Source organism: Alligator mississippiensis, chromosome 7 (assembly GCF_030867095.1).
Source record: "Alligator mississippiensis isolate rAllMis1 chromosome 7, rAllMis1, whole genome shotgun sequence".
Classification (NCBI taxonomy): Eukaryota; Metazoa; Chordata; order Crocodylia; family Alligatoridae; genus Alligator; species Alligator mississippiensis.
Genome location: NC_081830.1, coordinates 82,284,162 through 82,299,774, shown reverse-complemented (window position 1 = coordinate 82,299,774; position 15,613 = coordinate 82,284,162). Strand labels below are relative to the sequence as shown.

The 15,613-nt window shown below is 42.2% G+C and overlaps 1 protein-coding gene across 3 annotated transcripts in view; it reads right to left on the bottom strand.

The window, feature by feature from the left end:
- ATP11B (ATPase phospholipid transporting 11B (putative)) overlaps positions 1-15,613 on the bottom strand; it is a 107,415-nt gene that overhangs the window by 43,162 nt on the left and 48,640 nt on the right. For all 3 annotated transcript variants that reach the window (XM_014606195.3, XM_019478448.2, XM_019478449.2), the window contains exons 12-20: positions 14,432-14,629; positions 13,997-14,155; positions 13,390-13,565; positions 12,229-12,297; positions 8,471-8,544; positions 8,270-8,373; positions 5,707-5,888; positions 4,705-4,908; positions 4,279-4,432 (exon numbers count right to left, since the gene is read on the bottom strand). In XM_014606195.3, coding sequence (XP_014461681.1) covers positions 4,279-4,432; positions 4,705-4,908; positions 5,707-5,888; positions 8,270-8,373; positions 8,471-8,544; positions 12,229-12,297; positions 13,390-13,565; positions 13,997-14,155; positions 14,432-14,629 — 1,320 coding nt within the window. The remainder of the gene's footprint in view (positions 1-4,278; positions 4,433-4,704; positions 4,909-5,706; positions 5,889-8,269; positions 8,374-8,470; positions 8,545-12,228; positions 12,298-13,389; positions 13,566-13,996; positions 14,156-14,431; positions 14,630-15,613) is intronic.

Sequence of the window (15,613 nt, the reverse complement as noted above, 5' to 3'; positions counted from 1 at the left end):
AATTATCACCTGGAAGCTGAACTCAATAGAAGACAGTGTAACAACCGGGAAATCTCTATACCTCACTGATCAAGGGCTAGAAGCCCTGGCCTGACTTAATCAACACCAGAGACCAACTTTTGGGCTGAATGTCTCCAGATCGACCACTCCCAGAGCCCTATTCTAAATTCATCAACGGACTCCCAAACCTGCACGTACATGCGGACGACCCCTGGGGCTGACAGATGCTGTCCAGTAGCCACCGAGGGGGGGGGGAAGTCCCACGAGGGTCAATGACCCCTGGATTGGGCAAACCAGAAAACTGGGGAGTCACCAAAGTCTGCCAAGGACAGATAAATGGCAGTGAAAAGTGACCCTCAGTGGCGCCCTCTTGATCTCCAACTCGACCAGACCTGTCCAGCCAGAAGGACCAGCCGGCGACCCCCTTCTGGAAGATAACACCACGCTGAAAGAAGCCTCAACGACAGACTCCAGCGCTTGCAGAATAGGTATACCTGACTCTGTAGCCTGCTACTGTGTGTGTGTGTGTGTATATGTGTGTGCATGTGTGTGTGTGGACCAGCCCCAAGGTTTATGATTACAGTGTTTCAATCCGCCTAATAAACTAGAATTTTAAGGATCCCGAGTTGGACATTTGTAACTGTTCAACACTATATCCATGTTAATTAACATCTCCACTCTCTGTCAAAGGTCAAATATCCTGATGAAAGGTCCTCCCTACCTTTCCAAAAGGGGAATTTGAAAACAGAACATGGGAAATTCTTCCCAATCCAAGCCTCACCCTTTCATCTCAGAAGAAAAGTAAGAGAACGTTAATAATGTCTCATTCAGAAGAAATTAAAGTTAAGTCTTTCTTTGCTGTTTGGTCACTTACTCCTGTAAGCCGCATTTAAAATAAAGCAATGCTCTTGTAATACGTAACATAGCAGAATACAGGATTGGCACTATTAAACAGGGTACCATGATTCCCTTTCCTTTCTACTATGAAAGTTATTTGCACTCTTAATTAAATTCTTACATTTATATGCAGGGCGAATCAGGAGCTTTCAAACTTCCTCTTTATGCCCTCACAACAGGTCACTTCCATTTATACTAATTTCAGAAACAGGCTAGAACAGCTAGAATATAACTATGCCAACAAAGCATGGAATACACTGGTAGGTTAAAAATTCCCTATAAAAGAAAACAGTAGCAATACAGGTGTAATTTGCTACTAATCACAGAAAAAAAGAAGAATGAAGATGAACAAAAATACAGACAGTTTGACAAGATGGACTGCATGTCTTCAGTTTTAAGGAGGAAGGTTATGGGCTTTTTACAGATCAGCCTTCTGGAATGGGAACAGCAGAATTTGAACTGGCTGTTTGTTTAACTATCTTCTCAGAGAATGTATGTGAACTGGTGGCATATAGTGGTGCCTTTTTTTTTTTTATGATCATTTCTCATCTTTGACAGGCAATTCCCTGTTGTCCCCCAAAAGTAATTTCAAGAATGAGGCTAGAACTAGTAATATCATCATGACAGCAAGGCAAAACAAAACAGTTGTTTAAAGTCGAGATGACAGCCTCTTTAACCATCATAAATGCTGTTGAAAAACAAGATGTCTTACAAGATTTTTGCTATCTCCAGAAAAGGCTGCAAATATTTTCACCATTCTTTTTGATTTGACAGAAATGAACAAAATTGAAAAGAGGCCTAAAAATGAGACTAGATGTAAAGCAGTTGCAAGAAACAAGAGAGCCTTAAAGCGCACGGCCCTTACAGACCTCATTACGATGTTCAGAAATAAAGCCTCATTTCTCCCCCAAGTCAATCCTGAGTTAGGAACTATATTGTTCCTTCTCCATATATCATCTCCAATTTAATCCTGAGAGATTTCTCCATTTAGCCAGGGGGGTGAAATGCAAACGAGTTCCTTAAAGGGGTATACCTTAACTTGGTTATGTCAACATGATCAACCTCTTTTCCTATCTGGAGTAATATAGAAAAGACAGCTGACTCTCTCAAGTAGCTTCAAAAAACTGGGGTACTAAAAATACTAGTAAAAAAAAAAAAAAAAATACTAGAAAAATCCCACAACCCTGCTACTGCCAGTCATTTCAATATCCTAGTAATACTTTGCCAAAAAACAAACAAAAACAAAAAACCCAACAATAATTACTTTTAAGAACAATTATAGGAAGGAGGACCCGGGCAATTATAGGCCAGTCAGTCTCACCTCCAGTCTCACCTCCATCCTTGGCAAAGTCTTTGAAAAAATTATCAAGGCTCACATATGTGAGAGCCCGGCAGGACAAATTATGCTGAGGGGAAACCAGCACGGGTTCATGGCAGGCAGATCGTGCCTGACCAATCTAGTCTCTTTTTATGACCAGGTTACGAAACGCCTGGACACAGGAGGAGGGGTGGATGTCGTATACTTAGACTTCAGGAAGGCCTTCGATACGGTATCCCACCCCATACTGGTGAACAAGTTAAGAGGCTGTGACTTGGATGACTACACAGTTGGGTGGGTGGCGAATTGGCTGGAGGGTCGCACCCAGAGAGTCGTGGTGGATGGGTCGGCTTCGACCTGGAAGGGTGTGGGCAGCGGGGTCCCGCAGGGCTCGGTCCTTGGACCGATACTCTTTAATGTCTTCATCAGCGACTTGGACGAGGGAGTGAAATGTACTCTGTCCAAGTTTGCAGATGACACAAAGCTATGGGGAGAAGTGGACATGCCAGAGGGCAGGGAACAGCTGCAAGCAGACCTGGACAGGTTGGACAAGTGGGCAGAAAACAACAGGATGCAGTTCAACAAGGAGAAATGCAAAGTGCTGCACCTAGGGAGGAAAAATGTCCAGCACACCTACAGCCTAGGGAATGACCTGCTGGGTGGCACAGAGGTGGAAAGGGATCTTGGAGTCCTAGTGGACTCCAAGATGAACATGAGCCGGCAGTGTGACGAAGCCATCAGAAAAGCCAATGGCACTTTATCGTGCATCAGCAGATGCATGACGAATAGGTCCAAGGAGGTGATACTTCCCCTCTATCGGGCGCTGGTCAGACCGCAGTTGGAGTACTGCGTGCAATTCTGGGCACCGCAATTCAAGAGGGATGCGGATAACCTGGAGAGGGTCCAGAGAAGGGCAACTCGTATGGTCAAGGGCCTGCAGACCAAGCCCTACGAGGAGAGACTAGAGAAACTGGACCTTTTCAGCCTCCGCAAGAGAAGGTTGAGAAGCGACCTTGTGGCTGCCTATAAGTTCATCACGGAAGCACAGAAGGGAATTGGTGAGTATTTATTCACCAAGGCGCCCCCAGGGGTTACAAGAAACAATGGCCACAAGCTAGCAGAGAGCAGATTTAGATTGGACATTAGGAAGAACTTCTTCACAGTTCGAGTGGTCAAGGTCTGGAACGGGCTCCCAAGGGAGGTGGCGTTCTCCCCTACACCCTGGGGGTCTTCAAGAGGAGGTTAGATAAGCATCTAGCTGGGGTCATCTAGACCCAGCACTCTTTCCTGCCTATGCAGGGGGTCGGACTCTATGATCTATTGAGGTCCCTTCCGACCCTAACATCTGTGAATCTATGAACAATGTTACTCAAATATTTTCCTTTATTTTTTGTTGATATGTCCTAAATGAGCAAAACTTAATACAGTGTGTATCGCTACATATATTCTAGGGAACAGTGACCAACAGTGGCTCCAGGTCCAGAATTTAATTAGGGACACCTGGAAGTGTGTTCCTAATTATTCCTCATTATTTTGCTGCGATTGCCAGGCTCCTCACGTTAAGTCCTATTGCTTTGAAGCTACCTACTGCAATATGCATTATATTGTGTGGAACAACCAAGCAGCTGGGTGACAAATCTCTCAGATACTCTGTTAGATTAGCAGCTGTCCGTGATATACAGAATTAAGAAATTCATATTAGACATTGACTGAACTCTTGTTTCACTCTCTGATGCGGCTGACCTAATAATCATTTTACCGCCGAGGCACACTTAGGAGGTAATCTGAGCTAAAACAAAATGAAAACGCTTGCAGCAGAAATTCACATCTGCTAGATGACCAGATAGCCTACCAATCAGTAGGGAAGAACACAAATGAGTTTGACACAGGTTGTCTTTGGTTTTGGGTTCACTACAGATTCTTCAAAACAGAATTTCTGAGTGTTAAACTTTATAAGGAACTTTGCAATGCAGGAAACCAGCATAATCAATGCAATAAAGCAGCTTACAAAATGAGACAGCCCTGTAGCTTAAAAGAAAACTTAATACGGTATAATGACTTACCTTTGCCTTCTGCAGGGGAGCCATGCGACAACACAGCACGGCAGAACAGTTTTTACAAACTTCCATGAACAGTTTCTCATGTTCCCTGAGTGCAAGAGAGAGGCTGGTCCCATCCACAACCAGCCCATGCTGGATTACATGGTCATCTTTTATTCTGTTGAGGGAGAAAATGTTATTTTTGCACAGACTATAACTTATTATAGTTCAGTTACAAATTAAGCAGTTTAATATTATAGAATTGCAACAGAAACTGAACAATAAATTAAAAGCAAGAACATCTGTCAAGACTTCAAAAGCAACTAGATTATGAATGCCAGAATAGCTTTATGCACGATGTGTAAATAAAATAAGCGACTGGCATCGAACTTGGCAAATAAAATACTAGAACTAGTAACATCATTCAGAGAGCCATAAATGATACTTTACCTCCTGGCTAGCTGCCTCAGTTGCTCAGCACATGTACTGTCCGATTTGTGCTGCACAAGTTCAAGGATGTTCATGGTTCTATGAAAGTGTCCACATGATAAACTCACACTCACAGCCGTTTCATGTTTATCTCCAGTGAGCACCCACACTTTGATACCAGCCAGTCTGAGGGCTTCTATAGTTTCTTGGACTTTTTCTTGGAGTCTGAAAGTAAGAAAAATATCCACTAATTGGTAGAACTGTCTATATAGAGAGCCTTCATTATGACTGAATTTAATGCAGTCATTAATACCTTTTAATTATGCTAAAAGGTAAACTAATATATGCACTACTGTGGTTCAGTAGGATATTTTATATATAACTGGATTACCCGGATTAAATAAGAACATTCCTAAAACTTTCAATAAAATGCACTTAGTCTAATCAAACAATCAGCATAAAATGTAACCCTGATAACTGGAACTTATGGTAGCAATATCTTATTTAAAACTCAAATATTATGAATACACTTAGGAAGCATTTCGCCTCCTATGTCAGCAATTTAAGGTCAGAGATTACTATGAAAATCAGGAGATGTTAATATTAACATTGTCTGCATACAGATTCCCCATATTATTCCAGCAGATTAAGAATACTATAGTAAAGAGAATAGTCTCAACAGTGATTACTCTTCAAAGCTTTTCCCCAGGAGGTATCTGCAAGCCCTGAAAATGCAGGGAAGTCAGTCAGATTGTGTTCTGTGTCTTTTACAAGACACACTTCTAAACAGTCATCTAAAAAGCCTATAGCATACAACTGCATGTGTACATACACGCTTCACAATGCACAACATTTTTACTGGTAGTCGCCACAAAAAGCATTTAGTATGTTAAAAAAAAAAATACTGATGTACAGATAAATACACATCCAGATCGAATGAACTTTTGGATAATTTTTATAGGTTACGCAAAAAGAGACCCGAGCCTGCTTTGTTTTTGAAGTAACAAAAGATCTAGTACATACCTGTCCTCTACTCCTGTTGCCCCGAGTAACTCCAGATCTTTCTCTATAAAACTGAATACATCTGCTAGTCGTTCTTCTCGTTGTTGTAAGGCAGTTCTGGCCTCGTAAAGGCGTTTGTCTATTTCTTGATACTCCTCAGCTGTGAATCTTCTATAAGCTATGCATAAAGTTCTGAGCCCCTTCTGTTATTTGATAAAAAACAGGAGAGCACAGCATATTTCCTTCATGAAAAGAAAATTGTGAGGTTTATCATGTGTATATATTGCTTTAGGACACGGGTGTCAAACATACAGCTTGTGGGCTGGATCTAGCCTATGGAGCTGCTTTATCCAGCCAACTGGGCTACCAGCAGGTCACTGGAAGTTGGGGGGCATGGCCCATTGCAAAATTTGAGGCCCACTGGCCCCACTGACTGTGGCCATTTGCAGCAAGCCAAGTTTGCAATTGGATACCCTTGGACTCTTCCCATCACTGGTGGACCCCTGTCCCTGGACCTCTTGCCAACTCCAGATCCCTCGCTGCCATTGCTACTGGACCTCTTTTTGCCCATGGCCCCTTTCCCACCTCCAGAGCTCCACAGTCCAGATTCAGCCCAGGGCCTCCAAAGAATTTGACACTCCTGGGAATACGGAAGGTAGTAAAAACAGGCAGAATTACAAATACAACCTGAATATCTTATTCATATGCATGAGAAGGACACCTTTAAAAAGTGCCAGTGTCATTAGGTAATGGAGATATACACTATTACTGAGCTGATGTTTGTGTAAGTGTTCAGAAGATGCATAACACCTTATGAAAGTCAAAAACACCTCTGTCTGCCACACAGACCTGATAACTGACACTGAGGAGAGAAGAAAAATTTTAAAACCTAGAAAATGGAGAAGGAATGTATTATGACTTTGCAAGTGCCAAGAGGCCAAATGTCATCTAGTCACAGTGTTAGAGACTATACAATTATCTATACTTGTGAGCTTTTGGGTTGCAGTAATATAGTACTAAAGCATTTGACTAAGGTAGAGCTGTCTTTCTGAAAGGATGGGTGCAGATTTGTAGCCAGTTACAGTTTTGCAGCTAACACTATATGCAAGAGTCAAGTATTTCTGAGAATAGTGGGATGCAGACTACAGTTTATTTTGATGCCTTAGGCATAAATGACTTCAACTGAAGATCTCAGTGTGGCAGAAAGCCTTTCAAAATGCCTCCTATACCCAGTAAAAATAACCTCAGTTTCTGCCTGAGTTTAGCTTCAGTCCAATCCTCCTTATCCAGGCCTCTATAAAGATGGGTGATTGTGGGGTTGCATTAAATAAGAACAGAAGTGAGTATCAGCAAATCAGCAATCTGAATTATTCACAGAGCCTCGGAGTTTCTCTCAGTCTAAAGGTTGTTCTCACTCCTGACCAATAGTCCCAAAGTAAGCATCTTAAATTAATTTGAGGCTTTAAAATAGTTTTGCACAAATTAAAACATTTGAAAGCTTTGTGAGGTTGAAGTTTTAAAGGAAACAAAGGTGTTAAAAGACGGCAGCCAAAAAAGGACTGAATGGTTTCTCGAAAGGCTTGGTTAGCAGTGGTGGCTTATTATGCAAAATGGAAAATTTGAATCTGAATAATTTTGAAGCTGCTGTATTTTCTCACATACCACATGCCCCGTTGTTTTTAGAAGGAAGAACATTGAAAGAAAGATTTTTCCAGAGTCATGGCTAACTGTCACAAAGTAAGTCCTCCTGGAAATGGTCTGTCCAGGAAGTGTGGCACCCCAAAAGGCAGTCTGGCTGAGGCAGCAGAAACTTCCTGGTGGGGCAGGACAATACCAAGGCTAGACTCCAGAGGGTATCACAGGACTATGCCCCTTCTGCTTACTGAGACCACAGAAGTGGCAACCATTTGGGGAGATCAGCAGATCAGTGTCTGCAGCTTCTATTCTTCCCTGCTTAAGAAACACAACCCAATTTCAGAGGGCTGATTTGGGGGAGGCGGGGAGGGAAGAAGTCTGCGGCGCACAGGGGTAAATACAGTATCTTTCCATTTCCTTTTACGTGCTTTATAGATTTTGAGAAAAGAAAAAAAAAAAAAATGAAACCACATTAGAACTTAGCCTGTGCTGCATAAACTCAGGCTGCTTACAGACATGGAAACCCCCACCCCACCACAGTGCTTTATTTTCAGCTCAGTGCACCCCCACACTGAGCGCAGTACATGCTCAGAAAATGCATTGCGTTAGTTTGACCTGGCTTACCCAATGTCTGTATGGATCCGGTGCTTCAGCAGGGCTTTTATCTAATAGTTGATTCAATCAGCTATTAGATAAAGTATCAAAAAGCCCTGCTGATGTGCTTGATCTATACAGATGCTGGGGAGCCAAGTTAAACCAACACGATTCCTCTTCTGGTAAAGAGGTGCCCCCCCCAATCTGTCAGTGCCCCCAGTGTCCTTCTACACAGAAATCAGAGGCTTGACACCACCTATCACATTACTTTTTCACAGACTTCTATTACTACATTCTGAGAATTTGCACAAGGACCAAGATCCACCAGATCCAGATCTTGAATGTTTGCACTTACCAAAGCGAATTCATCCACGTGTAACCTCGTTTTATCTATTTCTCCACTCCTACTGCGAGGAAGGATGGAAGATTCTGCTCCTTTTGTGAATAAGAGCTTGTCTCCTGAAACAAACAAACAAACAAACCGAGAATAAAAAAAATTAAGACTACGCAACAGTTATCAGTTGACTGCAACTTTACATGAATTTCAAATGCTTACCTGAAGGACTCTCCACAATGACACTCATTCGTCTACGATCTGGGTCAAACTCCAGAACATGAAGTAATTTATACCTTATTAAAAATAAATGAAAAAAAAAAAATTCTCTTAATAACAAATGCCTGTAGGACATTACTAAATTTACTCATATACAAGATGATCCTGAATATAAAACAGCTCCCCCCACCAATAAATATGTTCTATACATGGAAAATTCATAAATGTTATCATTTTCCAGGTACAGAATCTAATTATTGGAAACTTGCCTTGGGTCTGTCCCCCTTCCTCTGCAAATAAGTCTGAAGGGTCAAGTGACCCCCTTGCCCTCAACATCCTTCCCCCTGCAGCCCCTTCCCTTGCTCCCTTACTGTCAAACCTTGCTCTCCCTGAGCACATGGAAGCGAGGAGCAAATCTGAAAACACTAACTTTGAAATAAACATTTCTATAGTAATTTAGTTCATCCTGAACTGATGCATTTTACTTTTTTTTTTTAAACTGTGGCATGTTTTAGCACAGACACTCCATAAACATACTTTGAAGCGACACTTTTTTTACCTGCTTTTACATGCACACACACAGGGATTTGAAGGGATTTGAACCTAGGTATGTCTGACTTCTCAGTACAGCACTAACCACACCACAGCAAACCATTAACAAGCCCCTTCCCTGCAGCCCCATCCACCAATGTTGCAACCTTATCTGGGGCTGCGACCCACAGTTTGGGAACTGCTGGGTTAGAGTGCTCTGCTAGGAATCAGAAATGAAGATTTAACCCTCCCCTCCACCTATTCCCCACAAGGTGCCTATAACGCAGCTTCTTTGGCCTTTAAGGTGAGTACCCTAGCTACTGGGAGGAAAGGATAGGAGTTTGCTCTCAGGCCAAGTAGTCTCAGTCAAAAAGCATGAGGCCACATTGGTCCAATCTTTGTAGGGTTCTCGCTCCCACTTGGTGGCCTTGGGGTCCCTAGGCTTTGTCTGGGATGGGTGTGGGGGTCCACCCCAGGCAGGATGGGGTGAAGGGAGTAGGGTTCATGAGCTGCTGGGAAGAGGCAGTGCCAGCAGCGTACCTCACATTTCTGGCGGGGCCGGGGGGTGGAACAGAGTGTCCCTGCACTGTCCCAAGCTCCAGGACCTGGGACCCTGTGCTGCAGCAGCTCCAGAAAGGGCATGGAGGATTTTCCCTCCACCCAGCCAGTGTCGCTTCCTGTGCAGCGGTGGGGCTCTGGTCCTTGAAAAAGGAGGAGTAGCCATGCCTCTGCGGCTGCAGCATCTGGCAGGGGGCAATTCTAGCACAGAGAATGGGCAGAGAGGGGGATTTAGAGGGTCCCTGTGCCAGGCCCAGCTGGCAACCATTTCTTTCACAGATTCATAGATGTTAGGGTCGGAAGGGACCTCAATAGATCATCAAGTCCGACCCCCTGCATAAGCAGGAAAGAGTGCTGGGTCTAGATGACCCCAGCTAGATACTCATCTAACCTCCTCTTGAAGACCCCCAGGGTAGGGGAGAGTACCACCTCCCTTGGGAGCCCATTCCAGACCTTGGCCACTCAAACTGTGAAGAAGTTCTTCCTAATGTCCAATCTAAATCTGCTCTCTGCTAGCTTGTGGCCATTGTTTCTTGTAAACCCCCGGGGCCACCTTGGTGAATAAATACTCACCAATTCCCTTCTGTGCCCCCGTGATGAACTTATAGGCAGCCACAAGGTCACCTCTCAACCTTCTCTTGCAGAGGCTGAAAAGGTCCAGTTTCTCTAGTCTCTTTCCCACCCCTGTTCCTGCTCAAGCAGCGAATGCTGCTGGCTGGGCTGGCTCAGCTCAGGCAGGAGAAAGGTGGCTGCTAACACAGCCCAGCACAAGGACCCGCTAAGACCCCCGATTTCCATGCTAGAATTGCCCTCTGCAGCTACATGGGAGGTGGTGCTAGGTGGGTGGGTGGGGAAATCCTACAAGCCCTTTCTGGAGCCACTGCAGTGCAGGGTCCCAGATACTGGGACAGGGCAGGGACACTGGCCCCTTTGACCCAGCTGGGAATGTGGGGCATGCTGCTGGCACCACCTCCAGCTCAACAGTTCTCAAGCTCCCCCCACCTTTGTCCTGGCTGGCTGACAAACGGAGAGCTTGGGGGTGGGGCTGGCCAGTGCCGTAGCAAGGGCGGGGGCAAGTGGGGTGACCACCCTGAGCGGTGAAGTGAAGGGATGCCAACAGGAGCTGCCAAGCTGGGGTGGGGCGGAGCTGCGAGTGGCTTGGTTTGGGGGTGCGGGGATGGGGGAAGGGCGGCTCCCACTGCTGTGTGTACTCCAGGGCGAGCATGGGGGGGAGGGAAGGGAGCGTGTGCCACCCGGATCTGTGCATGGGGCAAGGGCGGGCTGCTGCTGTGGGCTTTGCCCCGGGCACCAAGCTTCGTTGCTATGGCACTGGGGCTAGCTAGGTTGTCCCGCTGGAGCAGTAAGCTGAACTGCCTGAGGGGGGGCATAAAGGCAACTGGGATAGGGGTGGACAGTGACCTTGATTCATGAGTGGACCTGGCACTGACATTCAATAGCCTGGTCCAACCTAGATCGTGTAAGTCTGATACTACATGGAGCCAGGTCTATCTTAGACCAGGATCTGCCATTTTCCAACTTGTCTGTGCCCCAAAGTTCTGTTGTGTTACAGGTATAGACTTGTTTCTGATAACCTAGACAAGAAGAAGTGCAATGTCTGTACCTAGCCTCAGTCTTCCCCTTTCTCCATTTCTGAGTCTAAGCCTGGTAGTTGTAGACTCTGTTTTCCAAGGCTTCTAAGATTTTCATGTTTTGGTTGACTCAAGTTTCTAAGGCTGCTACGTATTCACAAGGGATGTCTATGCATGCTCCAACTGCTACTGTGCAGGCCAGTCTGCATATATATGTAATCGTCCACATGCACAGGGCTACTTGGCCAGAAACAGAATTCCAACATATATATAAATGACTTTTTCTTGCACTGAAGCAACCAAAAAATCCATGTAGACAACCACGTCTGGACACTTAGCTGACCAGGAATGGAATAGAATGACACACTGTGTGTCTAAGCAACTTCTGAAAATGGCATTTCAGAACTTTTGAAAATTTTACCACAAATTTTACTTTCTAAAGGCAACCTTGAAACTGCCTGCCATCAGAAAGACTGTACTACCTTCCTGAACCAAATTTCTTCTACAGAGAGTCCTAAATATTAATTTATAAACCTAATTATAAGCAGTCAGGGTTGAAAATGTATTACTTAAACCATTAAATTAATGTGTTAGACAAAACCAAGAAAAGAATTATCTGGTATACTGAAGAGGATCGAATATGTAAATGATTTGTTTCTCCTTTCTGAAAAATCTGAGACATGACCAGAAAGTGCATGTGTGACAGCTGCCACATAGCTGATTAGGATTTTTAGAACTAGAAACATTATCAATTGAGTTAAAGAGCCCAAACTCTTCAGATGAGAACTCTGACAAGACTCATGTTCTGTGGATCTGGCACAAAGAAGGACAATTATAAAACACCTAGCCCCTTTTATTAGTATTACATGCAATTGACCCTTGCTAACAAGAAAAAGAATCTGGGTTGCATTCAAAGGCATCAGAAAAACTTGCCTTTAGAAACTACAGGGGAAGCAACGATCTCCATGTGGATTTTTTTAATTATGGTGATGTCAGTAAGACGTATAGAATACTACACTAATTGTAACTGGTAAACAAACTGTCCTGTGAAGAGCAGTGAAGTGGGATACAGAAAAAAAATACCTTTCTGGTTTTCCAAGGCTTTTAATTTCCATACTTTCTGCACTGGTTCCAGTAAATACAACTCCAACTCTGAATGGGGGAAAATAAAAAGATTGGCTTGATATTTTAGTTAACAAAAGTTCTGTACAAGAGCAGTTACTTAAACACCACAATAGTATTATGTAACTTGAGGAGAGAGGTTCTATATTTCTGGAGAGATTTAAAAATATTATGTCTCCTCTAGTAAAAATAATACAATGCTGTGTGACATATAACACAATATCATTTGGTCACTGTTTAAATTTGGAGTAAAAGAAGCTTGAATGTTTTTAAATATCCACCATTTAATGTATTTTTTTTCCATACGATATACAGCTAGAGTACACCTTATGGTACATTACATGCTTTATCATTCTAAATAGGACACCTTATATATACTCCGTAACAGTTTTTAATTTACCAAACCTAACTGCCATTCGATTTCTACTATGTCAGCACCCTCCTAAACATTAGCAAATCACATGCATGACAACTGATACAGATGGTTTCTTTCAGGTTGATCATGCTTTGGAATTCATAACTCCTGCTAATGCAGTTTAACTTATTTTTCATAGAACTACTAAAGTTGATGACAATAACAAGCAGAACTTCAATTCTGAGGCTGGTGTGCTATTACTAAAATAAATGTTAAACTATAAATGGAGATGCTATTAGAGAGCAAGAGAACAAAATTTAGCCTGCTAGTTATTAAAAGATTACATAATATCCAAATGACTCATCATTCCATTTTCGTTTAAAACTGGTGACTTTGCCTAAAAGGCAGAGAGTGCTGAGAAGCAAAGTAACCTCGTTTCTAGATGTGGGATTATCTGGGATAAGGTACGGCTCTTCAACCCATAGGAATAACCAACACACGTGCAGACCTTTAATTGTGACAAACCCTTTTCTCCCCTTGTTCCTACCATAGAGATCAATCAATTTGATACTTTGATTTGAGAAGACTTTTACGTTACTGTTTGGTCTACTACTTCCAGCTACTGAAAGGCAGCTTTGCAGGTGGGCTACAAGGTGGCAGTCACTAATCAGCCATGGGGCCATGAATCCCTTGTGCAGTTTTTAAGAGGCTTCTGGCCATGTTATGCTTGTTTAAATTAGGGACACAATTGTAGCCTTTGAACTTACCGGCTAGCAGCTTCAACTAAAGCTTTTTCATCTGGTGAGGAAGCATAATACTCCAACTGAGATGCTATTCCATTGGCATGCCAAGGACTATCACCCATGCCATCAGTTTGATCTGCACTGATCTGCACCGTATGACAGAGGCAGACAGCTTTCAAGAAGAGTTCTTCCTCTTTCATCTATAAGAAAAAAAGATATCTAAATATTATAAGCATTATCAAAACATTCAGAAGCCATACTTCCCAGCATAAAGATGAGCTACTTTACAGTAGCATAATGCAGTCAGTGACACAGTCCAAGCTCTCCAACTGCCCAATGCCCATTAACAGCTGAAAGTGCTTGGCTGGTGCAGGTGCTAAGTCACATAGTTGGCAGCCCAGAGGTTGCAAGTTTGAGACCACAGCAGAAACATTCATGGCGTGGCCTGTCAGATTCCAACAAATCAGGTAATTCTGCTAAATACCTTGTCACAAGGACATGAAAAAGGAAAGGAACAGTTGAAATCCTTCTGGAAGTTCCAATTCTTTTATATAATACATTTAATAGAAGGTTTATTTAAGCTAAAAAGCTGGTCAGTATGTAATCAGTTCCAAGAAAAACAAACTCTTACAAGACTCTGTCTAATTCCATCTGGAGAATCCTCGGTCAGGCCCTCAGGAATTAGTTTGCCATTGATCTCTTGGTATTTGATGCCATTAATAGAGCATTCTCGAAACTGCATCTCATTTTCAGTTAACGTACCAGTTTTATCTGTAAACACATACTCCACCTAGTTAAACAAACAAAAAATAATTTGGAATCACGTACATCAATTACAGTAAAATGTCTCCTCATACATCACAACATTTATTCTGTAAATGTTTAGAAAAACTGACTTATGCCATCAAGTCTGATATGCAGACTACATGATGCCATTAAGTCTGATATGCAGATCAAATCAGAATGAAAATATGCTCAAGGTAGAATCAAGAAAAATAAAAATACCCATCTCCTTACTGATTAATAATATTTAAAAATTCAAGAAAAGGACTTTTTTTCTGTTTACCTGTCCCAATTCCTCATTGAGGTCTGAAGTATTTACTTGTGCTCTCTGGTTTGTTTCTTCATGATAGAGGTCAAGATCCCAGCCAATAAAAAAAGATCCAAGAAATTTCTGCATCTCAACAGTCACATAAAGTGAAATAGGTATAATAAAATTGTAAAGTACCAGAAAAGCAAGAAAATCTGAAATAAATCTCAGAATCTATGAGAGAGAAAAAAGGAAGGAAGGGATTAGAGCGAATAAACGGAATACAGTCACTCAAGTATATTTTAGCATGTACAAAAGATGACAGAGTGATAACACTGGAGGAGACTGAAGTCCCCTACACACAGAAGAAATACCAATACAAGTAGCAACAATGCTGGCTTCCCCCCACTGTCCCAATAATGCGTTTTAAGACTGATGCAGAGAGAATGCTTTTAGTAACGAGAGGGGTATTCCAGTTCCCAAACCCACTAAACCTTGTCCTTCTCCAGCAAGACTGCCAATGAAGGTGTTAGTTATCATGAACCGTCATTATTTTGCGATACAAACATTTCAAACTGAATTGAAACAACCAACTTGCATTACAAATACAAACTTCTTTAACAAGTTTTAAATGGTTAAGACAAACAAACTAAATGCAACTGATACTGCATCATGTTTGCTTTCATCACAGAAAGGTTTGGCCTTTATGATGAATGTGATGGGATGACATGACTTAGTAAATGCTTATCCTATTTTCTTCAAAACACTGACAGGACTCCAGAAATTAAGAAAAACACAAGAAGGACTACTGCAAGCAGCTAGAGATGTTTTAACTAGTACCAGATATTAAAAAGAAAATCACTAATGACCACTAACTAATTTTGAAAAAACAGATTTCAATTCATTTAATGCTATTCAAGATCACAATGCTAAGATAACATTTTTAAAGGCTGTAAAAGAGCATTTCTGATAGATGTTTACTATTTAAACTAAACCAATTAAGCAGAAATTTTCTTTCAGTTAAAACATGAAAAACATTCACATCATATAACATCACACATCTCTATGCAGGTGGTGTATCATAACTGAATTACTTTTTCAACCGTAACATTATAGTTAAGGTTGTAAAAGTCATTTATGATAATGATAATAATAATAATTCCTGATTTATAACTTCTTCATAAATTTTCTTCCACTTTTTTTTTTTCAGTGCAAGAG